This window comes from Jaculus jaculus, chromosome 8 (genome assembly GCF_020740685.1).
Source record: "Jaculus jaculus isolate mJacJac1 chromosome 8, mJacJac1.mat.Y.cur, whole genome shotgun sequence".
NCBI classification, from domain to species: domain Eukaryota; kingdom Metazoa; phylum Chordata; class Mammalia; order Rodentia; family Dipodidae; genus Jaculus; species Jaculus jaculus.
The window spans coordinates 125,888,410-125,913,250 of NC_059109.1; the positions used below are offsets into that span (position 1 = coordinate 125,888,410).

General features: G+C 44.6%; 1 protein-coding gene across 1 annotated transcript; it reads left to right on the top strand.

Annotated features, from left to right (window-relative positions):
- Positions 1–19: 19 nt before the first annotated feature.
- Positions 20–23,946, top strand: Zswim3 (zinc finger SWIM-type containing 3). Its single transcript, XM_004663902.2, has 2 exons — positions 20–362; positions 21,070–23,946. The coding sequence occupies exons 1-2, from the start codon at positions 208–210 to the stop codon at positions 23,003–23,005; spliced, it is 2,091 nt and encodes a 696-aa protein (XP_004663959.2). The 5' UTR covers positions 20–207; the 3' UTR covers positions 23,006–23,946.
- Positions 23,947–24,841: the final 895 nt, after the last annotated feature.

The window sequence follows — 24,841 nt, forward strand, 5'->3', positions numbered from 1 at the left end:
CCTTCTGTCAGAGAGTGGAGACGCCTCCGGGGGTTTTTCGGACCCCTGTTAGGCCTTGGGCTCCTCCAGAGCTCTGTCATAGGCCGACCGATTGGGGCCGCCCCTTCGGGTCTGGGTACCACCTAGCGTGACCTCCGACCTCTGACGTGGTGCCGGGTACTGGCTAAGGCCAGCCCTCCCCTGCCGGTGTGGACTGTGGCGGCGGCCATGGAGCTAGGCAGCTGCTTCCAGACCTACGAGGAGTTCATGGAGTGCTTCAGCGCCTACAAAAAGGAGACCAGGTGCTCCTACGTGGTCAGGGACTGCGTCTCCGTCCGCTTCCACAACTACAAGTACGGCGTGTCTCTGCGTGAGGACATCCTGTAAGGGCAGGGCAGGGCAGGGCCGGGCAGGAGGGTGGGGAGGAGGGCTACCTGGAGTAGGAGGAGGGAAGGCATTCATTCCACCCGCAGCTCCATTGGGTAACTGCTGAAGAGAGGGAAACCGCTCGGGCCTGGCCTTTCACCACCCACTTTGCACTTTCTCCCCCTTTATTATTCACAAGCTTTGTATATGTATATATATATATATATTTTTTTTTGAGTACATCTTCAGGATCTCAAGCACAAAGCAAAGGAATTTATTAGCCTCCTTTTTACAAAGCAATAACACATCCGTGGTTCTTTCCATCACTGATTCGTTTTGTTAGTGGCCTTTTAAGTCCTAACAATAAGAACCATTTTCAGTTTGTTTGTTTTTTTTTCTTGTCCCACGCAGTGTACTCTATTCCCATTTTATCCTGCAGGGCTGCTTTCAGAATTCTTGGTAATTATTATTTTATGCATTTGATGGATGAGGAAACAGGCTTAAGACCTGTTTAAGATGCCTTTAGGGTTCAGGTGAAACAGTCTAAAGTAAGTTTAACTTTGATTTTTTTTTTTTTTTTTTTTTTTTTTACTTTGAGAAAAAGGATGAGCTAGTGATAGTACCTGTAATCAGCACTTGGGGAGGCTGAGGCAGGAGGATCCTAATATATATGAGCAGGGCAAAATGAGAAGCAAAATGGCTAGAGTATGAAAATGAAGGTCTGGTGTTGGCAGGATTTTGTTGTGACATTTCAAGTTTTAATACACCCCACACAGGCCTACTTGGAATCAAATGCTGAAGTTTGAGAGACTTGGATTGTGATGTTTGGCCAGAGCTCCCCAGTGAAGGAGTCTGGCAGTGTTCTGCTGTTACTCTGAAGTCCAGGGCTGGGCTGTACTAGGCATACGTCATCAGATGAATAAATAAACCACCCCTAAAGAGTAAGGTGGGATGCACCTGAACACTCAAAAAACCAGAGAAGAATCAAAATACTAGGAAAAATTGTCTACTGAACAAATACGTTTTTGTTTTCTTTGTTTGGACACAGGGTCTCTCCCTCCCTGTAGCCTAGGCTGGTCTGAAACTCACAGTAGCCCATGATAGCCTCAAACTCACTCCTGTCTCAGCCCCCCTCCCCTATATGCTTTACAGGCAAGAGCCATCACACTGGGCTCACTGACTTTCCTTGTGGTAGGCCTAAGTAATCTGCAGATAACTTAAAGTATATGGGAGACTATATGTAAATACCATGACATTTTATTATGTAAGAGTATTTTTATTTATTTGCAAGCAGAGAGAGAGTGAATGGGCGTGCCACGGCCTCTAGCTACTGCAAACGAACTCCAAACACATGTGCCACCTTGTGCATCTGCTTTACATGGGTACTGGGGAGTCAAACCTGGGTCCTTAGGCTTCACAGTCCAGCGCCTTAACTGCTAAGCCATCTCCAGCCCATGATAATATTTTTTTTATTTATTTATAATTTTTTGTTTTATTTTTATTTATTTATTTGAGAGCGACAGAGAAAGAGGCAGATAGAAAGAGAGAAAGAATGGGCTCGCCAGGGCCTCCAGCCACTGCGAACAAACTCCAGATGCATGTGCCCCCTTGTGCATCTGGCTAACATGGGGCCTGGGGAATCAAGCCTCGAACCGAGGTCCTTAGGCTTCACAGGCAAGCGCTTAACCACTAAGCCATTTCTCTAGCCTCCATGATAATATTTTAAAAGAGATGTGCCAGTGGTGGGTGTAATGGTGCTTGCCTGTAATTCCAGCACTCAGGATGAAAAGGAAGGATTGCATGAATAAATATAAGAGATTCAAAGCTGGGTATGGTGGCAAGCGCCTTTAATCCCAGCACCTGGGAGGCAGAGGTAGGAGGATCACTGTGAGTTCAAGACCACCCTGAGACTATATAGTGAATCCAGGTCAGTTTGGGCTAGAGTGAGACCCTACCTCAAAAAAAAAAAAAAAAAAAAATTCAAAAAAAAATGCTGGGAAGCAGGAAAAGGCTTCACACTAGATTCAAGAGTTTTTCTGGGCTAGTTAATCAACACAGAGACTAAGGGTAGGAGAACAATGCCTAACCATTGAGTACCAGGGAGGAGTTTGATCAGAAGAACCATGGATAGGGCTGGGAAGATGCCTTAGTGGTTAAGGCATTTGCCTTCAAGCCAAAGAACCCAAGTTTGATTCCCCAAGATCCACATAAGTCAGATGAACAAGGTGGCACATGCGTCTGGAATTTGTTTGCAGTGGTTGGAGGCCCTGGTATGCTCAAAAAGAAGGAGGGGGAAAAGAAAAGAAGAATCATGCATCAAAGACATAGATATCTGAAAAAAAGTGGTATGTTCAAGAATCAGTGGGTTTCTGTAATTGCAGATCATCTTGGTCAACCTGTTCTGAAGGGTCATTGTGAAATGTCTGGACCTTACTCTATATAGTAACACTTTGCTAAGCTGATCATCTGAGCATCTAGCATGGGGCTTAGCCCATAGCAAACATTAATAACTCTTGAATATGGGACTGAGGAGATAGCTCAGCAGTCACAGACACTTGTCAGCCGGCCCAGGTTTTAATTCCCCAGTACTCACAGAACCAGATGCACAAAATGGTGAGTGCATGCATTCAGAGTTAGTTTGCAGTGGCTGGAGGCCCTAGTGTGCCTATGCTCACACTCTCCTCTGTCTCTCTCCTAGATAAATAACAATATCTTTAAAAAATAACTATTAAGGACTGCAGAGATGGCTCAGCAGTGGAAGGTACTTGCTTGCAAAATCTAAAGGCCCAGATTGGATTTTCCAGTACCCACGTAAAGCCAGATACACAAAGTAGCGCATGCATTTGGACTTTATTTGGTACAGCTAGAGACCCTGGTGTGTCCGTTTTCCTTCTTTCCTTTCTCTTTCTCTCATATCTTTATCTCTGTGCTTAAAAATAAATATTAATTAAAAAAAAAAAAAAAAACTCCAGTCAGAAAGAAGCTTTTTTCTTCCAGGTAAGGTCTCACTGTAGCCTAGGCTGACCTGGAATTCACTATGTCATGTCAGGGTAGCCTCAAACTCACAGTGATCCTCCTGCCTCTGCCTCTGGAGTGCTGGGATTAAAAGGGTCTCCAGCCACTGTAAACAAACTCCAGATGCATGCACACCCCCACCCTTTGCATCTGGTTTATGTGAGTCCTGGAGAATCAAACCAGGATCCTTTGGCTTTGTAGGCAAATGCCTTAACTGCTAAGCCATCTCTCCAGCCCAACAGAAGCTTTAAAAAAAAAAAGAAAGAAAGAAAGAAAAGAAAACAATGAAGCTTGATCTAGGTCCCTAGGAATAGAGAAGTATCAAGTATTTAAGTTTCCTATTTGTTGCTCAGAAAAATTGCCACAAGTTCAGTGGTTTAAAACAGCACAAATTTATTTTCTTTAACAGTTCCCCAGGTTAAAGCCAGACAGATCTCACTGAGCTTCATGTATCTGCAGAGCTGCATGTCTTTCTAGAGTTTCTTGGGGAGGATCCATTTCCTTTCCTTTCTCAGCTTATAGAGGCTGCCCACACTCCTGGGCTCATGGCTCCTTTCCTCATGTTCAAAGCCAGAAATGGTAGAGTTGAGTTCTCACATCATATTACCCTGAACTTGCTTCTGACTCAAACCTTCTTCTCTGCCAACCTTCTTCTGCCTCCCATTTCACTTTATTATTATTAATGTTTTTGTTTATTTGTACATGTGGGTGTGCATGTAGACATGCATAGCGTGCCCCACAGAGACTGTTGCTGCTGCAAATGAATATTAAACACATACGCCACTTTTTGCCTCTGGCTTTATGTGAGTACTGGGGAATCAAATCTAAACCAGAAGGCTTTGAAAAGCAAGTGCCTTTCACCATTAAGTAATGTCCTCAGCCCCACTCTTCACTTTCTTTATAATTTAGAGAATTGGTGCACCAGGGTCTCCAGCTACTGCAGTCAAATTCTGGACACATGTGCCACTTTGTGCATTTGGCTTACCTGGGATCTAGAAAGTTGAACATGACTTCTCAGGCAAGCACCTTAATTGATAAGCCATCTCTCCAGTCCCTCACCCTTCACTTTTAAGGATTCTTAGTAATATATAGGACCCTCCCATATAAGTCAGGATGACATATGTGTGTGTGTGTTTGTTTTCGTGTTTTGCTTTTGTTTTTGTTTTTGTTTTTCAAGGTAGAGTCCTGCTGTAGCCCAGGCAGACCTGGAATTCACTACTTAATCTCAGTGGCCTCAAACTTGCAGCAATCCTCTTGTCTTGGCCTCCCAAGTGCTGGTATTAAAGGCATGCGCCACCACGCCTCACTCTTTGATTTATTTTTTTTTTAACAAAAAGGTTTTTAAAGTTTTTTATCTTTATAATATTTATTAGAGAAAGAGAGGCCCAGGGAGAGAATGGGTGCACCGGGACCTCTAACCACTGCAAATTAACTCCAGACCCATGTGCATCTGGCTTGGGTCCTTACACTTCCCAGGCAAGTGCACTAACTGCTAAGCAATCTCTCCAGTCCTCTTTTGAGTTGTGTTGTTGTGTTTTTTTTTTAAACATTTTATTATTTATTTATTTATTTATTTGACAGAGTGAAGGAGGGAGAGAGAGGGAATGAGCGCACCAGGGCTTCCACCCACTACAAATGGAACTCCAGATGCATGTGTCACCTTGTGCATCTGGCTAACATGGGTCCTGGTGAATCAAACCTGGGTCCTTTGGCTTTGCAGGCAGATGCCTTAACCACTAAGCCATCCCTCCAGCCATCTTTATTTTTTCCAATTTATTTTTATTTTGGGCTGGAGAAATGGCTGGGTCCTGGGGAACTGAACCTGGGTCCTTTCGCTTTGCAGGCAAGTGCCTTAACTGCTAAGCCATCTCTCCAGACCCCTCTTTTGAGTTTTTGAGAGAGGGTCTCTTGCAGCCCAGTGGGTCTCAAACTCACTGTGTAGTTGAGGCTAGCTTTGACCTTCTGATCTTGCTGTCTCTATCAAGTGCTCAGATAATAGAATGCACATCCACATCCAGCTATTATTTTTTACTTTTTAAAGTTTTTTTATATTTATGTATTATTATTTTGAGAGAGGGAGGGAGGAAGAAGCGGATAGAGAGAAAGAGAATGGGCATGTCAGGGCCTCTAGCCATTACAAACAAACTCCAGATGCATGCACCCCCTTGTGCATCTGGCTTATGTGGGTCCTGAGGAATCGAACCAGGGTCCTTCGTCTTCACCGGCAAATGCCTTAACCGCTCAGTCCCTGTTTTTACTTTCTGGTGCCATGGATCTAACCCAGGTCTGTGCCTGCTGGGCACATGCACTGCTGAGAGACACTAAACTGGAACAAGCATATCTTTTTTTTTTTCCCTTTATTTATGGTTGTGTATGAAGTATATACAGGTGCTCATGTGCCATGGCATGCTTGGTCCTCTGGGTGTTTGTCTTATCCTTCCACTTTTTTTTTTTTTTTTTTTTTTTTTTTGAGGTAGGGTTTCACTGTAGTTCAGGCTAATCTAGAATTCACCGTGTAATCTCAGAGTGGCTTCGAACTCACGGCGAACCTCCTACCTCTGCCTCCCAAGTACTAGGATTAGAGGCATGTGCCACCACGCCTGGCTTTGTTTACTTTTTAATTTATTTACTTGAGAGAGAGAGAATGGATACACCAGCCAGCCACTGCAAATGAACTCCAGATGCATGTGCTTAATTGTGCATCTGGCTTATGTGGGTCCTGGGGAATCAAACCAGAGTCTTTTGGCTTTGCAGGTGAGCACCTTAACCACTAAGCCATCTTCTCCAGCCCTTATTTACTTTTTTAATATTTATTATTTGCAAGCACGGAAAGCAAGAGAGAGGATAAGAATGGGTATGCCAGGGCCCCTGGCTGCTGCAAGTGAACTCCAGATGCATGTGCCACTTTGTGTATCTGGCTTTACATGCGTACTAGGGAATCCAACCAGGGTCCTTGGGCTTTGCAGGTAAGTGACTTAACCACTGAGTCATCTCTCCAGCCCTCCACCTTCTTTTTTTTTTTTTTTTTCCAATTTTTTTTTTTTTTTAACTAACAACTTCCATGATTATAAAAAAATAGCCCATGGTAATACCCTCCCTCCCCCCACTTTTCCCTTTGAAACTCAATTCTCCCCATCTCAATCAGTCTCTTATTTTGATGTCATGATCTTTTCCTCCTATTATGATGGTCTTGTGTAGGTAATGTCAGGTACTGTGAGGTCATGGATATCCAGGCCATTTTGTGTGTGGAAGGAGCGCATTGTAAGGAGTCCCACCCTTCCTTTGGCTCTTACATTCTTTCTGCAATAGACCCTGAGCCTTGGAATCCACCTTCATTTTTTTGAGACAGGGTCTCTTGTTTGGCTACTACATGAAAAGTCTAGCTGATCCTCAAGTTTACAGATTCTCCTGGCTCTGCCTCCTTTTGCTGCATTGGGATTACAGATGGATGTACCCCGTTGAGTGTAAATTTATGTAGATGCTGGGGATTTGAACTTGGGCCAGCAGGCTTGCAAGCCTGGCTCCATCTCTTTTTTTAATTTAATTTTATTGTTTGGCTACTGCTTGAAAAGTCTAGCTGATCCTCAAGTTTACAGATTCTCCTGGCTCTGCCTCCTTTTGCTGCATTGGGATTACAAATGCATGTACCCCGTTGAGTGTCAATTTATGTAGATGCTGGGGATTTGAACTTGGGCCAGCAGGCTTTCAAGCCCCGCTCCATCTCTTTTTTTAAATTTAATTTTATTTATTTAGTTGAGAAAGAGAGAGAGAGAATGGGTCCACCAGGGCCTCTAGCCACTGCAAATGAACTCCAGATGCATGTGCCACCTTGTGTATCTGGCTTATGTGGGTATGGGGAATTAAACCTGGATCCTTAGGCTTCACAGGCAAGCATATTAACTACTAAGTCATCTCTCCAGCCTTCCTCCCCTCGCCCTCCCTCTCTCTCCTTTTTTTTTTTTTTTTTTTTTTTTTTGTTGTTGTTTTGTTTTGTTTTTCAAGGTAGGGTTTCACTCAAGCCCAGGCTGACCTGGAATTCACTAAGTACCAAGGATCTCTCGAACTCATGGCAGCCCTCCTACCTCTGCCTCCCGAGGGCTGGCATTAAAGGTGTGCCCCATGACGCCCAGCTTCACTTCTCCTTTTTTTTATATATACTTGTTTATTTGTGAGCAGAGAGAGAAAGAGTATTAGCTAACTGTAATCATAAAAAAGAATGAAATAACTGTTTCCTTAAAATGGAAGTAAGGGTGCTGGAGAGATGGCTTGACAGTTAAGCACTTGCCTGTGAAGCTTAAGGGCCCATGTTTGACTCTCCAGATTCCATGTAAGCCATACAAAAAAGGTGAGGCAAGCACAAAGTCACAAGTGCTCACTAGGTGGCGCAAGTTTCTAGAGTTTGACTGTAATGGCTGAGGCCCTGGCACAACAGTTCTCTCTGTCTCTTGCTTTCTCTCTTCTTGCTCTAAAATAAAACTAAAAGGAAATGGAAGTAGCTGGGTGTGGTGGCGCACACCTTTAATGCCAGCACTCGGGGGTCAGAGATAGGAGGATTGCCCTGAGTTTGAGGCCACCCTGAGACTACATCATAAGTTCTAGGACAGTCTAGGCTAGAGCAAGTCCCTACCTTGAAAAAAAAAATGGAAGTAAAGGCTTAACAAACAAAAAAAGAAAAAAATAGCCAGGGCACTGAATGATGGGTGAGGTATATGTGACAGAGGTGCTGGCATATACTTTATACCAGTACAAGTTCTTGAGCAGGAAAAACAACACTGTCATCCCTGACATTTTGCAGAGATAACTTGCACAGCACATTCAGAAATTTTATTTTCTGACTTTGTCCTTTGAACGACTAACCTTTTCAGAAGCAAATTTTGTTATTTCCATTAAATGAATAATATATAATAATATATATATAGTGCTAATAACTGGGCCTTGTACACAATAATCCATAAATTGCCTTCCTGAGGCTGAAGGTGGTGTAGCATGCTGACAATCCCAGCTATTCCAGAGGTTGAGGCTGGAAGATCACAAGTTCAGGGTCAGCCTGGACTGCAGAGTTAGTTCATTATTATTATTTTGCAGTTTGGGAGCCAGAGCCAGGAGAAGTCAAATTTTAAGTGTCTACCTTTCTGCTGCCTTTTTGGCTAGGGCAAGGAAAGTCATGCTGCTCTGGAACACTCTTCGTCATCATTGTTATTATTATGGGGTGGGGTAGTGTTCAAACTCTCCGTCCTCCCACTTCCACCTCCTATCTGTTCTACTCTTTGAAGGCTGTGACTCCCTGACTTGGACATGCCTGGGAAAAATGGAAGAAGAAAGGGTAGGGGCCCAGGAAGATGCCTCAGCAGTTAAAGTGCTTGCTTGCAACAACGGGGGGAGTACAGGAATACAGACTGAATTAGTAAAGAACCAGAATAGGAAAGCAGTAAGCAAAAGCACCTTTACCCCTAAAATACCTGATGTGAGCCAGGGGTGTCTGGATTTGGTACAAAGCCAAATTGACTGGGGGGAGGGGATATGAAACAAATCAGTATAGGGAGAAGGTTAAGAACTTCAAGCAACTTGAAGAGTGTTATATTACGCTGAACATCTCTTTATTGCCAGAGCCTTTACCTATGCTTTAACTGCTGGGCTTTAGTGACTTTCTCATGTCCCTGCTTCATGTAGTTCTTAAACATGCTTGCTCTCTTTTGTTTGGTTTGATTTGGTTTGGGTTTTTCAAGATAGGGTTTTGCTGTAGCCCAGGCTGGCCTAGAATTCACTATGTAGTCTCAGAGTGGCCTCAAACTCACAGCAGTCCTCTTCCTGCTGCTGCCTCCCAAGTGCTGGGATTAAAGGCTTACACCACAATGTCTGGCTTCAACGTGTTTTCATTAAGAGAGTGTTTACCACTGGCCAGGCGTTGAGCTTAGGTACAAATATGAGTGCATTGCAGGCTCTGCCCCTAAAGACAGTAGTGAACTAACTTCAAGTCATGAACATCACTGGCCTTCCCCTTCATCACAGACAAACTGACTGCTGGTTAGATTTCTGTTGCTGTTTGAGATAGGATTTCACTGTGGAGACCAGGCTGGCCTAGAACTTGCTATATGCTGGCCTCAGATTTGAAGTGATTCTCCTACCTCTGCCTCTCAAGTGCTGGAATTATAGATGTGTGCTACCACACTCAGCTAGAATATTTTAAAGGATATTTTTGGACAATTGTGTGCTGAACATTAGCTCTGTGTAGAGCTCATTATGTGTGTTGGGATGAATGTTTTGAAGGACTAGAGAAGCAGGGTGGAAATGGCATGGTTGTATGTGCATGTGGTGTGTGTGCACATATATGTACATGTGGAGTCTAGACATTGATGTTGTCTCCCTATATCCTCTACACTGTTTTGGGGGTTGTTTTGTTTTGTTTTGTTTTTTGAGGTAGAGTTTCACTCTAGCTCAGGCTGACCTGGAATTCACTATGTAGTCTCAGGGTGGCCTCGAACTCATGGTGATCCTCCTACCTCTGCCTCCCGAGTGCTGGGATTAAAGGCATGTGCCACCATGCCCGGCTATGTTGGTTTTTTAAAAAAAAAAAAAAATTTTTTTTTTTCTTTATTTGCTTGAGGGAGAGAGACAGGCAGGGGGAGAGAGAGAGGGGGGGGGGGAGAGAAAGAGAGGGAGAGAGGGAGAGGGAGAGAATGGCACGGCAGGGCCTGCAGTCGCTGCAAACAAACTCCAGATGCATATGCCCATTGTGCATCTGGCTTATGTGGGCCCTGGGGAATTGAACCTGGGTCCTTTGATTTTGCAGGCAAGTGCCTCAACCACTAAGCCATTTCTCCAGCCCCATTTTTGTTTTTTTGAGGTAGAGTCTTGCTCTAGCCCATGCTGACCTGGAATTCACTGTGTAGCCTCAGGCTGGCTTGGAACTCACAGTGATCCTCCTACATCAGCCTCCCAACTGCTGGGATTAAAGGCGTGTACCACCATACCCAGCTCCTATTGCTCTTTTTGAAGTAGGGTTTCACTCTAGCTCAAGCTGATCTGAAATTCACTCTGTGGTCCCAGGCTAGACTTGAACTTACAGTGATCCTCCTACCTGTGCCTTTTGACTGCTAGGATTAAAGGTGTCTTCCACCACACCTGGCTCCTTTTTATTTTGAGTCAAAGTCAAAAACCCAGGTTCCTGGTGAACTCCCTCTGAAGCCATGACAACCTCTGAATATATAATTTTCTGCCTCAGCTTCTAGAATAGCTGGGAATATAAGCCTTCACACAGGCCTGTCTAAAATATCTTTGTAGTACCTACTACTTTTTATAGTGTGTGATAGTTACACTTTTAGCAAATACTTATTCAGCTGCTGTGTGTATTTTCTTATTAAACTGTCAACATACATTCTGTGGCGGGGGGGAAATCAAACCTAAAGTTGTATACATGCTGGCCAAACACCCTACCTCCAAGCTATATCCCTCTTCCTAATTTTATCAACTGTGCCACAGAGGTTAAGTCTTGTCCTAAGTCAAGGACACATCTTTTGATTCCCAAGCTCTCAATCTCTAACCTTTATGCCATCTTTTACTGAACCTGAAGTACCTCCTGTACACCTGTTGTTGCCGCTCATATCATGAACATTTGTGCTACTCTTTCCAGATGATTTTCTTTGAATCAGCTCACTGCTTTTATTCTGATTAGCAAGGAATTTTATTGGAGCATAGCGACATAAATATTTACTGTTAAAAGTATCACAGCTGACCACTCAGGAGTGTTCCCATTTTGCTGTAGGAACATCTGTTGACTCCTACATGCATTTCCAGGAAGGGAAGATGGCTCACTCGGTAAAAATGCTTGCTACACAAGCATGAGGACCTGAGTTTGGACTCCCCAAGCCCATGTTAAATGCCAGATGTGGTGGGACATGCCTTTCATCCTACCCCTGGGGACATGGAGACAAGATCCACAGGACTTGCTGACTAGCTTTGGATTTAGTGAGAACTTGTCTCAAGAAATAGGGTGGAGTGGGCTGGAGAGATGGCTAAGCAGTTGAAGGTGCTTGCTAACAGGCCTGTAGGCCCTGGGTTTGATTACCCTGATGCAGAAAGTATCTGGAGTTTGTTTGCCTAGGCAGGAAGTCCCAGTATGCCATTCTCTCTCCCTTTCTCTCTTTCTCTGTCAAGCAAGTAAACAAATAAGTGAATATTAAAAAAAAAAAAAAAAGAAAAGAAAAGGTAGAGGGGCTGGAGAGATGGCTTAGCAACTAAAGCACTTGCCTGCAAAGCCTAACGACCTGAGTTTGATTCCTCAGTGCCCACGTAAAGCCAGATGCATAAAGTGATTCCTCAGTGCCCACGTAAAGCCAGATGCATAATGTGTCTGGAGTTCATTTGCAGTGGCTGGAGACCCTCAAGTGCCTATTCTCTCTGCTTGCAAGTCAATAAAAATATTTTTATTTACATTATATCCATTTATTTATTTATTTACACCCATTCTATCTATCTGCCCCCTCTTTCACAAATAAATTAAAATATTTTTAAAAGGGCAATAAGTAATAAATTAATGATTAGTAAATTTTAAAAGGGGCTGGGAGGCCAAACAGGTTAGTACACATCTATAATTGCAACACTTGGGAAGCCTAGGCAGAAGGACTGCCATGAGTTTGAGGCCAGGCCATCTTGGCTACATAGTGAGTTCAAAACCAGAGTGAGATTCTGTCTCCAAAGACAAATGGGCTGGAGAGATTGCTTAGTGGTAAGGCACTTGCCTGCAAAGTCTAAGGGCCCAGGTTCGATTCTCCAGGCCTTAACTGCAAAGCCATCTCTCCAGCCTGATAACTACCATTTTCAAAACTTTTTTTCCAAAACACATTCTCTGTTAGGAACTTTACAGGTATTGTCTCATTTAATCTTTGAACTAGACCTTTGGTACCATCGTCCATTATCTGTAGTTATAAAGTTGCATAGTAACACAAAGTCACATCACAAAAACCTTGCCAGTACACTAGTTATATATAAAACTAGTCACTGCTTAACCGTTCTTCCCAAGTTAGTCTCGCCAATCCTCTCAATATTGTTGACAGTATCTCTTAACAGTAGACATTAACCTTCAGGTTAATAAAAGTAAAAACATGCAAACTGAAATCATACATCTCCCCTCTAGAAAAGAGTTGCATGTAGGGTGTGGTGGTGCATGTCTTTAGTCCCAGCACTTGGGAGGCAGAAGTAAGAGGATCGCCATGAGTTTGAGGCCAGCCTGAAAGTATATAGTGAATTCCTATTCCTGGTCAGCCTGAGCTAGAATGAGAACCTATCTCAAAAAGATAGAGCCGGGCATGGTGGCGCACGCCTTTAATCCCAGCACTTGGGAGGCAGAGGTAGGAGAATTGCCATGAGTTCGAGGCCACCCTGAGACTCCATAGAGAATTCCAGGTCAGCCCCAGGGCTAGAGTGAGACCCTACCTTAGGGGAAGAAAAAAAAAATCTCATTTTGGGAATTTGTACCAGGAGCAGAAAAACAAAAGTTGATTTTCATTTTGTATTTTGTTTTATTTTTCCAAGTAAGGTCTTGTCCCCATCCTGAGCTGGAATTCACTCTGTAGCCTCAAGTATGGCCTTGAACTCACAGCAATCCTCCTACCTTGGCCTGAGATTAAAGGCATGTGTCACCACACCCAGTTGTTTTGAGTTTTAACAAAACACTATTTCTGTGTGTGTGCATGCACGTTTTCAGATACACTTGCCAGGTCTTTTGCACTGCAAATGAGTGCCAGATACATACATGCACTACTTTTCTGTGTCTGGCATTACGTGGGTGCCAGGGAATTGAACCTAGGCCAGCAGGTTTTGCAAAGTGCCTTTTAACTGCTGAGCTACCTCTCCTCCCCCTTTTTAAAAATTTAGTTATTTGCAAGCACTGGGAGGGGGGGCGGGGGTGGCAGAGATAGAATTGGCACTCCAGGACCTCTAGCCACTGCATACGAACTCCAGATGTATGTGCTACTTTGTGCATCTAGCTTTGTGTGGGTACTGGGGAATCAAACTCAGGCTGTTAGGTTTTGCAGGCAAGGCCTTAACTGCCGAGTCATCTCTCCAGCCTGCTTTTGTTTTTCTGGGACAAGGTCTTTCTGTGTAACCTGGGTGGCATTGAAGTTAAGGCACTCCTCCTGCCTCAGCCTGTGGAATGCTGGAATTACAAGCATGTGGCACTGCACCTGCTTTGTGCTGTTTTTGCCCTTAATGAACTAAAACTCTCATGTAAAATGGCTTATGAATTGCCGGAACTTCAAAGCTCAAGGGTGATATGATCCCAGATATGATTGTTTCTCTGACCAGGCTCCTGACATCTTCCCACTCTGCCTTCTCAAGTTCTGGTGTCCTCAGGATAGCTCCTCATATGTCATACATGCACAAGTCACATCCAGAAGAAAAACCTGGGGCTAGAGAGATGTCTTAGCAGTTAAGGCACTTGCCTGCAAAGCCTAAGGACTCATGTTTGACTCTCCGGGCTCCATTGTAAGCCAGACGCAGGTGCTCAGGGTTGCACATTGCACAAACGGGCACGCGTCTGGAGTTCGAATTCAGTGGCTGGAGGCCCTGGTATGTCAATTCTTTGTCACTGTCATGTTAAAAAAAAAAAAGCCTACCTGGGTTTCCTGCAGCTTTCACATCATGCAGCTTCTGTGCTCATTCCTAATAAGATTACCTTAATTAGCTTATACTAGCCCTGAAGCATAGTTCTGTGGGGGAGGCTGGAACCTGAATAAAACTGGCTTTTTGTTAAGAAGGAAGGCACAGGGTGTAGGCTGGTAAACAGTTCCTGCCCCTGCCTTTTGCCTTTTATCTGAAATTATTTTTTCTGGTTCTGATTACTTTTGGATAAGTGACTGGTCATGGTTTTTCCCCCAGTGTCTGAGGGGGTTGGTTCCAGGACCTCCCTCAAATATCAGTCACTGGATGCTTGAGTCTCTTGTATAAAATGGCACAACGTCTGCATATAACTCTCACATACCCATCAGTGTACTGTAATCTGTGCATTACTTGTGATACTTAATACAATCTAAATAGTTGTTACAATGTATTATTTATGGCATACTAGCAAGAATGACTATATGTTCAACACAAACTGTTTGTTTGTTTGTTTGTTTGTTTGTTTGTTTGTTTGTTTCAAGGTAGGGTCTCACTCTAGGTCAGGCTGACCTGGAATTCATTACGTAGTCTCAGAGTGGCCTTGAACTCTTGGCAATCCTCCTACCTCTGCCTCCCTAGTGCTAGGATTAAAGACAGCACCACCATACCCAGCTCAAATAGTTTTTGTTGGTTATTTTTAAATTGTTGTTTTTTCCCAGACAGGGTCTCACTCTAGCTAACCCAGGCTAGAACTCACTCTGTAGCTCATGCTACCCTGCAGCTCACAGCAGTCCTCCTACCTCAGCTTCCCAAATGCAGAGAGTGAAAGCATGTGCTACCACCCCCTGCACTCGTTCTCTTTCAAAGACAGGGTCTACTCTATAGTCCAGGCTGGTCCAGAATTCACTATGTTGCCTAGGTTGGTCTCAAACAAGTGTCAGTTTTTTGTTTTTTGTTTTTTTTCTTTTTGCCTCAACCTCCAAAGGCTTAAACCACTCCCTACTTTGATTAGGTATCTTTATTATTATTTATTTATTTGAGAGAGAGCAAGAGGCAGAGGGAGAAAATGGGCATGCCAGGACCTTCAGCTACTGCAGATAAACTCCAGACACATGTTCCACCTTGTACATCTGGCTTACACAAGTCCTAGGGAATTGAAACTGGGTCCTCAGGCTTCACAGGCAAGCGCCTTAACTGCTAAGCCATCTCTCCAGCCCCCAATATCTTTTAATTTGTATTTATTATATACGTAGCAAAAAAGAAGAAAATTTTATATAGAGAAAGAACAAAAAAAGAAAGAAGCAAAGTAGAGAGAGCCAGGCGGAGTGGCACACACCTTTAATCCTAGCACTTACAAAGCAGAGAGGTAGAAGGATCACTGTGAGTTTGAGGTCAGCCTGAGACTACATACTTAATTCTATGTCAGCCTGGGCTAGAGTGAAACAAACCCCATCTCAAAAAACCCAAAAACTAGCCAGGCATGGTGGCACATGCCTTTAATCCCAGCACTCGGGAGGCAGAGGCAGGAGGATCACTGTGTGCTCAAGGCCACCCTGAGACTACATAGTGAATTCCAGGTTGCCTGAACCAAAAAGAAAAGAAAAGAAAAGAAAAACTAGCGCCGAAGGGATGGCTTAGCAGTTAAGGAATTTGCCTGCAAAGCCAAAGGATCCAGGTTCAATTCTCCAGGACCCACGGAAGCCAGATGCACAAGGTGGCACATGTGTCTAGAGTTCGTTTGCAGTGGCTAAAGGCCCTGGCGCACCCATTCTTTCTCCTCCCCTTAAATAAATAAATAAATAAAAATATTTAAAAAAAAAACTTTAGGAGGCAGAGGTAGGAGAATCACTATGAGTTCAATATCACTCTGAGTCTACATAGTGATATCCAGGTCAGCCTGGGCTAGAATGAAACTGTACCTCGAAGAGAGAGAGAGAGGGAAAGGGATATATGGGAGGCTGGAAAAGGTGTCTCATGCCTATAATCCCAGCATTTGGGAGGTTGAGGCAGAGAGATGGCTGTGAGTTTAAGGTCATCCTGGGCTATAGAGTGAGACCCTATCTTAAGAAAAAGAAATGGCTGGAGAGATGGCTTTGTGATTAAGGTGCTTGCCTGTGAAACCTAAGGACCCAGATTCGTTTCCACAGTATCCACATAAGCCAGATGCACAAAGTGGTGCATGTGTGGAGTTCATTTGCAGTGGCTAGAGGCCCTGGTGCACCCATTTTTTTTCTCTCTCCCTCCCTCCCTCCCTCCCTCCCTCCCTCCCTAGCAGATAAGTAAATAATATATATATTTTTAAATAGTGAAAGAAGGAAACAGAGATGTACTTGTTATAGGTAAGAGGGGGAATTAAAGAGAATGCCAGGGACCCAACCCTGGAAGATTATCAACACTAAGATCAATGGGAAAGGGTTATGATTGGCAGTCACTAGACTCTTCCTTGACAGTGACTCCACAAAAATTCACAAATTGCACATCAAGTCAATGTAATTAGCTAAGCTAAGGTATTGAATCACCAAAAGGGTAGGGACCTTCTGCTGAATGTTTGATGACACCTTTCTAGAAAAGATGGGTGCACGTGTCCAGAAGGATGAGTAAGCTCTCAGATGAAGAAAGGTCACTTGAGACAAAAGTACAAACATCAGCAAAAGCCAGAAGATACCTCATAGTGAACATAGGAAGTTGTAGGCAGTTTGCTTTCCTTCATTGTTTATGGTTTATTTATTATTTACTCGAAAGAAAGAGATAGAGAAATAGGCAGGAAGAGAGAGGAAATGGTTATACCAGAGCCTCCTGCTACTACAGACAAACTCCAGATGTGTGCGCCCCCTTGTGCAGCTGGATTAAGTGGGTCCTGGGGAATCAAACCTGGGTCCTTTGGCTTTTCAGGTAAGCGTCTTAACTGCTAAGCCATCTCTCCAACCCTTGTTCTTTTTTTTTTTTTCGAGATAGGGTCTCACTCTAGCCCAGGCTGACCAGGAATTCACTATGTAGTCTCAGGGTAGCCTCAAACTCACAGTGATCCTCTTACCTCTGCCCCCCAAGTGCTAAGATTAAAGGCATGCACCACCATGCCCGGCTGGCAATTTCCTTTTTAAGACACAAAGAACAAGGTAGAAAACCTGGATGAACAGAGAGGCACAGGCCACACAGTGGTCTCCACTTGCTGCCTTTGCCATTGTATTGGACTGTTCCAGTCCCTCCTGGCTAGACCTAGAGATGATGCCATTCCTGCAGTGTGCACACAACAGATGCAGACATTCCTAGCCTTAGGCCCCTCCACCCTGTTATCCTAGGACTGATATATCCTGTTTTCCTAAACTTGCCACACAGGGTGGTCAGACAGGACCAGCTGGATTGGAGTGTTTGGAAAAGGTGGGGTTCCCAGGTTGTGCCATGTCATGCCGGGGGGTGAAATATTTTTCCCCCTCTACTGGTATTTCAGCTGGACTACTACTGAGAGGAAGCAGGGGTGTGACTATCCCACCCACTGGTGGTCCATGATTCATTCACCCATTGTATCATTGATAAGCATCTCCTGAAAGAACAGCATTGTTCTAGGTGCTTGGAATACAGTGAGGAATGACTTAGCCCCGATACTTGAAGACATCCCCATTGAGTTAGAAAGACACTACATAAACATCAACAGAATGTTGCAGGGCACAGAAGCTGTAATAATAATGGCAGCTGACTTTAATTTAGCATAAATAAAAGGCTGAAGTAGGCTCTGGGCTAAATATTTTGTCTATGGCTCATTTAGTCTTCTGATAACACTAATGAGATTGTCTCATGTCATGAGGAGCAAACTGTACCAAAGGTGAAGTTACTTACCCAAGGTTAAACACCTTCCAAGTGACAGCCAGGATTCAAATCCAGTTGGCTGCCAGTACAATACTTCTGCTCATCACCATGCCCAGAAAATCTGTTAAGCCATTTTGTTTTGTTTTTCGGGGTAGGGTCTCTAGCCTAGGCTGACCTGGGATTCACTGTGTAGTCTCAGGGTGGCCTCAAACTCACAGTGATCCTCCTACCTCTGCCTACCTAGTGCTGGTATTAAAGGTGTGCCCCACCATGCCAAACTGTTAAGCCTTAAAAAAAAAAAAAAAAAAAAAAAAGTTGACAAACTGAAAAAACAAAGCTGAGTGTGGTAGTGCACACCTTTAATTCCAGCACTTGGAAGGCAGAGGTAAGTGGATCATCCCAAAAGTATTTATTTATATGCAAAGAGAGAAAGAATTGAGAATGGTTGCACCAGGACCTCTTGCTACAAAGTGACTCACTAACCCATCTGCACAACACCTGTTAAGCCTTTTAAACAAAAACAGCGAATGTAGATTCAGGAGCAAGTAGCTTGGGGCATCCACAAAGGCTTTGAGAAGGTAGGACCTGATTGGACCTTGAACCTTGGGGAGTTGATTTGGGGACTAGAAGAGAGAAGAACTCTAGATCCATGTGCCACCTTGTACATCTGGCTTATGTGGGTCCTGGAGAATCGAACCTGGGTCCTTTGGCTTCTCAGGCAAGCACCTTAAACCCTAAGCCATACCTCTAGCCAGACTTTTGTTTTTTTTTAAGATGAAAGATGAGCTAAGATCTTCCTTTTAAGAGGAAGCCAATGGAGAGATGGCTTAGCGGTTAAGCGCTTGCCTGTGAAGCCTAAGGACCCCTGTTCGAGGCTCGGTTCCCCAGGTCCCACGTTAGCCAAATGCACAAGGGGGCGCATGCGTCTGGAGTTCGTTTGCAGAGGCTGGAAGCCCTGGCGTGCCCATTCTCTCTCTCTCCTTTTATCTGTCTTTCTCTCTGTGTCTGTTGCTCTCAAATAAATAAATAATTTAAAAAAAAAAAAAAAGAGGAAGCCAAGACACACCTTACCCCCAGAGGGCCCTGAAGAGCTCAATTGATAGCCGTTGGCTCTTGGAATGTTTCTTCATCTTGGTTATCTGGAGAAGACACCCCAAAGGAATGAAGGGGACTTCTGAGACAAGGTCCTTTTACATTAGCCCAGGCTTGGTTCTACCTTGCAATATTCCTGCACCAGCTTCCCGTGTGCTAGGATTACAGGCATGTGCCACCATGCCCAGCCAAGGGGAACATTTTATAATAGAGAATCTTGGAGCTGGGGAGATGGCTCAGCGATTACTTGAAAAGCATGCCAACCAGGGTTCCACTCCCCAGTAAAGCCAGATGCAGAAAGTAGTATGTGCATCTGGAGTTCATTTGCAGTGGCAAGAGGACCTGGTGTACCCACTTTTCTTTCTCATTGCAAATATTTTTTTTTTAAGGAGGAACTAGCTGTATACTCTACTGCTGCTACTTGCCCATTTTCTTTTACATACTGCCTAAGGTTTGAATTGTTGGAGCCACAAATTGCAACAGAGACAGGACGATAAAAATTGGATTTATTCCAATAATCCCAGTATTTGGGAGGCTGAAGCAAGAGGGCTGCAGAAAGTTCAAGGCCTAAGCTGCCTAGTGAGTTCCCAGCCAGACTGGGCTAAAGACCAAGAGAGAAGGAGGAAGCTTTAGAACTGCTGTGGAGGACATTGGAGGTGGAGAGGGTTGTTGAGAGACTATTGAGGTGGTAGGTGGCTGACTAATCTGGTACTGGAGAGTAACTAAATTTTTTCCTCCTTAAATTCTACACTATTAAGGCTGGAGAGATGGCTTAGCAGTTAAGGTGCTTGCCTGTGAAGCCTAAGGACCTAGGTTCAACTCCCTAGAGTCCAAGTAAGCCAGATGCACATGGTGGCACATGTGTCCAGAGTTTGTTTGCAGTGGTTATAGAGGTCCTGGCCCACACATTCTCTCTTTGTTCTTTCTCTCAGATAAATTATTTTTCTTTTTTTGAGGTAGTGTCAGGTGGCCTTGAACTCATGGCAATCCTCTTACCTCTGAGATTAAAGGTGTGTACCACCATGCCTGGCTTTTGTTTGTTTGTTTGTTTTTGTTCTTTTGAGATAGGGTTTTGCTCTAGCCCAGGCTGACCAGTTCACTATGTAGTCTCAGGGTGGCTTCAAACTCTTAGTGATCCTCCTAACTCTGTCCCCCAAGTGCTGGGATTAAAGGCATGCACCACCACCACCACACCCGGCCTAATAAAATATTTTTAAATTAATTTTACTTATTTATGAGAAAGTATGAGTATGCCAAGTTTCTTGTTACTGCAAATGAACTCTAGAAGCATGTGCCACTTGGTGCACCTGCCTTTACATGGGTACTGGGGAATTGAACCCAGGTGGCAGGCTTTGCAAGCAAGTACTCTTTTAATTTTTTTGGTTTATTTTTATTTATTTATTTGAAAGTGACAGAGAAAGAGGCAGAGAGAGAGAGAATGGGTACGCCAGGGCCTCCAGCCACTGGAAACGAACTCCAGACGCGTGTGCCCCCTTATGCATCTGGCTAATGGAGGTCCTGGTGAATCAAGCCTCGAACCAGGGCCCTTAGGTTTCACAGGCAAGCACTTAACCGCTAAACCATCTCTCCAGTCCAAATAAAATATTTTTTAATATTATTTACTTACTTGGAAGAAAGAGAGAATGGGCACTCCAGAGCCTCCAGCCACTGCAAACAAACTCCAGACACATGTGCCCCCTTGTGTATCTGCCTTACGTGGGTCCTGGGCAATCTTAACTGGGGTCCTTAGGCTTCCTAGGCAAACACCTTAACCACCAAACCTCCTCCCCAGCCCCCCAAAAAATATTTTTAAAGCCAGGCATGGTCACACACGACTTTAATCCCAGCACTCAGAAGGCAGAAGTAGGTGGGTTGCCATGAGTTCAAGTCCACTCTGAGACTACAAAGTGAATTCCAGGTCAGCCTGGGCTAGAGTGAGACCCTACCTCAAAAAGAAATTTATTTCAAAAAGAAATTTATTTTTAGCCGGGCGTGGTGGTGCACGCCTTTAATCCCAGCATTCGGGAGGCAGAGGTAGGAGGATCGCCGAGAGTTCGAGGCCACCCTGAGACTACATAGTGAATTCCAGGTCAGCCTGAGCCAGAGTGAGACCCTACCTCGAAAAAACAAAAAAAAAGAAAAAGAAAAAATTTATTTTTTTAAAGAGAGGGGGCCAGCCAGCACCTTTCTCATTGTCATCTCTACCTTCCCTAGATACGTGCAGGTGAAATTTGTCTGTGTTCGGACCCAGTCAAATGGCAAGAGAAGACGGGAGGTGGACAGGTGCCCTGCATTTTTGCTCCTGCAGTACAACCAGAAGCTAGATAGACTAGTTATCAGTAAACTGAACACCCATCATGTCCATGCTGATTTTAAAACTGCTGATCCTAGCGGAGACCCCAGTGGCAAATCTCAAAAGACAGTGTGTCTGCAGAAACTCCAGCCATTGCAGCTCACAGTCAAGAATGACCCTGATGCAGCAGAGACGCCCCCAGTAGAACCATCATTTTGCCTAGATAAGACACAGGTGCCCTCCGAACCAGAGCAGAAGGTCATCACTCCTTCCGACCTGGCCAGGATAGCAAAAGTGATGAAGAACTTTCTTACAGTAGATGCGGGTTCCATGGCCTCCTTCAGTGTGGGTACCAGCCAAGACTTGGACCGACTCAGCTTCCAAAGCAGCAAGATGAGTGACCTGTTCACCCGCTTCCCAGAGAATCTCTTGCTGCACCGAGTGGAGAACACCCAGGGCCATGTCCTATATGCCTTCTTAGTGGAGAACAAGGAACGAGAGAGCCGAGTGGTACACTTTGCTGTGCTTAAGGTGGAGACCACCTCCTCTGTAGCCAAGATGCTTAGTATCTTCACAGAATTCAACTCTGATTGGCACAAGGTCAAGGTGGTCTTTGTAGACCCTTCATTCCCTCATTGGGCCATTCTGCAGGAGATCTTTCCTGCTACCCGCATCCTCCTTTCCATCTACCACACAACTCGCCTCCTAGAGAAGAAGTTACATCAGAGTTCAGTAAATGCATCCTTTAAAAGGCTCATGAAGGAAGCCCTGCGGGAGGCTGTGTTTGTCTCTTCTGATGCCCACCTAAAAAATCTCTGTCAGATGTCCCGAGCCCTACTCGACGAAGATCTCTTCAGGTTCCTGCAGACCCATTGGTTCTCCTGTGAACTTCTGTGGTACATGCATGTTAGGAAAGGCCTGCATGCTTGTAGTACATATATGGACAGCCTGGACATAGTCACCAGCAAGGTGTCAAGCCTCTTTCGTGAACAGAAGTCCTTACTGGACTGCATCTTTCACTTTGTGGATTACATAGACTTCTTTAACACCAATGGCGTGAAGAACTTGCCCACAGCTACTCCCAAGTTAAAGAGAACCCGGCCTCCAAGCATGCCACTAAATGCCAAGAAACCATTTGAAATCTGTGAAGGGAGTCTCCCCAGCCTTCCTGTGGAAGAGACAAAGCCAGACTCACAGCAGGTTCTGTTGCTGCAGCAGCCTCGGGTGCAGTCCCCCAAGTGTGACATGCTAGACATTTTGCACCAAAGTGGCTCTGAACTAGCCTACAGGCTGTGCCATAATGAGTGGGAGGTGGTACAGAAGTCCACCCACCTGGTGGACACGGCTGGTACCTCAGTGGCTGTTCAACTGTTGGAGGATTCTCACCAGGTGAGCAAAGATGGCAGTAGCTGCAGCTGTTCCTTTCAACAGTGGTACCACTTGCCATGCCGGCACATTTTGGCCTTGTTGTACACCAGCCAGCAGCCAGTAGGGGAAGCCATGGTGTGCCGCCGGTGGCAGAAGAAGTATCAGCATCTTATTGGGCCCAATGGGGAGCTTCAGGACCAAGGTGTGACCCCAAACACAGATCAGCCTGAAAAGCCAGGTCGGGACGACATGATCCAGGACCTAAGCAGCGAGCTTGCAAACCTGCTACTGCAGACTGAGGGGCCAGAGCTGGAGGAGCGCTGCTCCACCCTGCGCAAGATTATAGACATCTGGGCTGGCCCCTGCCAGTCACTGGAGTCCATTCAGAGGCTCGGGGACTTTAAGGATGTGGGCTTCCTCCCTTTCCTCTGGGAAAAGCAGGAGGAAGGAGATAACCTTTCCTCTGCTGAAGCCACAGTTCATGATTGAAGTCTTTGTACTAATGTACTGGACCACAAAACCCTCTCCCTGGACACTTCAGAGTTCAAAATGGGCAGGTCATACTGTGGGTCAGCATTTTAATCAATGTCTTCCTGGATAGGGCTAAAAAGATTGTTAAATCGGGGGGAGGGCCCCACTACAACCTTAGTTTAGCCTGTCCCTTTTCAGCCCTACCTTTGGCATTCTGTAGACACCTCATTTATTATTCAAAGCCAAAGTTGTCACCATACTGAAAGGTTACTCCCCCTTAACTCCTCCAGCCCCAGAGCTCAGATCATAGTCACCCTCCAGAAATGAAACTCTGCCCAGGATAGGATGAGACAAGATGAGCTTGGGCAAAGGATCTGTTCAGGGACAAAGGGGAAAGGGGGGTGGGGTGATCCTTACCTGTTGCTGCTCTTTATGAAGAATCTGTTACGTGTATTTTTTTTTCACACATTAAATAAAGTTGGCTTTGTTTTGTTTTGTTTTGAAACAGGGTCTCATGTAGCCCAGGCTGGCCATAACTCTTTTCTAATGGGGTCTGGAGCCAAGTTAAACCTGATACCTATTAGCAGTATACCGCGTACTTGGTCCTCTTCCTACCATCTAATCCTTCAACAATGTCGTCAGGTTGCCTTATATTAAGTCTAGCTGAGGCCACATAGACAGAAATCCAAATCCTACACTTGACTGCCAATCACCCTCTAGGAAGCTATGGGCAAGTCCCTAATTATCTTACTCATTTTATCTATCTACTTACCTACCTATGTGTCTCTAATAATCTTACTCATATTATCTATCTACTTGCCTACGTACTTATATTTTAGAGGCTTAGGTCTTGCTAGGTTTCTGAAGATAACCTGAAACTCTTATTTATTTTATTAACAAGTTCTATAATTGTAGAAAATACCCCATAGTAATTCCCTCCCTCCCCCCACTTTCCCCTTTGAAACTCCACTCTTCATCATATCCCCTCCCCCCAGTCTCTCTTATTTTGATGTCATGATCTTTTCCTCCTATTATGATGGTCTTGTATAGGTAGTGTCAGGTACTGTGAGGTCATGGATATCCAAGTCATTTCATGTCTGGGGGAGCACGTTGTAAGGAGTCCTACCCTTCCTTTGGCTCTTACATTCTTTCCACCACCTCTTCCACAATGGACCCTGAGCCATGGAAGGTGTAATAGAGATATTTCAGTGCTGAGCACTCCTCTGTCACTTCTTACCAGCACCATGGTGCCTTCTGAGTCATTCCAAGGTCACTGCCATCTGAAGAGAAGCTTCTCTAATCAAAAGTGAGAGTAGCATTAATATATAGGTATGAACATTGTGCTTACCTGGCAGTTTGGTGAGAATAGTATACATTTAGCCAGACAGCAGCAGACGTTACATCCCTAGGGCTCATGACTACCCCTATTGTAGGTTTTCAGCTCAGGGATATATTCCCAGCCTGAAACTCTTGAGCCTTCTTCATCCTCCAGAGTAGCTGAGGTTACATAGTCTTTGACCTCATTTTCCTAATTATGCTGGCTTGTTTTTTTTTTGTTGTTGTTGTTTGTTTTTGAGGTAGGGTCTCTCTCTGGTCCAGGTTGACCTGGAATTACTGGCCTCGAACTCCTGGAAATCCACCTACTTCTGCTTTCCCAGTGCTGGAATTAAAGGCATGTGCCACCACGCCTGGCCTGGCCTGTTTCTAATCCGAATATTCCTTGCAGTTGTGTCTAGATGGTCCAGAAATAAACATCAATACAGTTGGTGTTGCTAGTTGGTAATTTTGTCTGAAGCCTGGTAGCTTTTTTTCTATTAAATATTTTGAGAGATAATGGGCGCACCTAGGCCTCTT

Bases quoted from the DNA above. Each gene is read 5' to 3' on its own strand.
- Zswim3 (XM_004663902.2), top strand. From the start codon at position 208: ATGGAGCTAGGCAGCTGCTTCCAGACCTACGAGGAGTTCATGGAGTGC. The intron at 363-21,069 runs GTAAGGGCAGGG...TACCTTCCCTAG, and splicing joins TCTCTGCGTGAGGACATCCT to ATACGTGCAGGTGAAATTTG.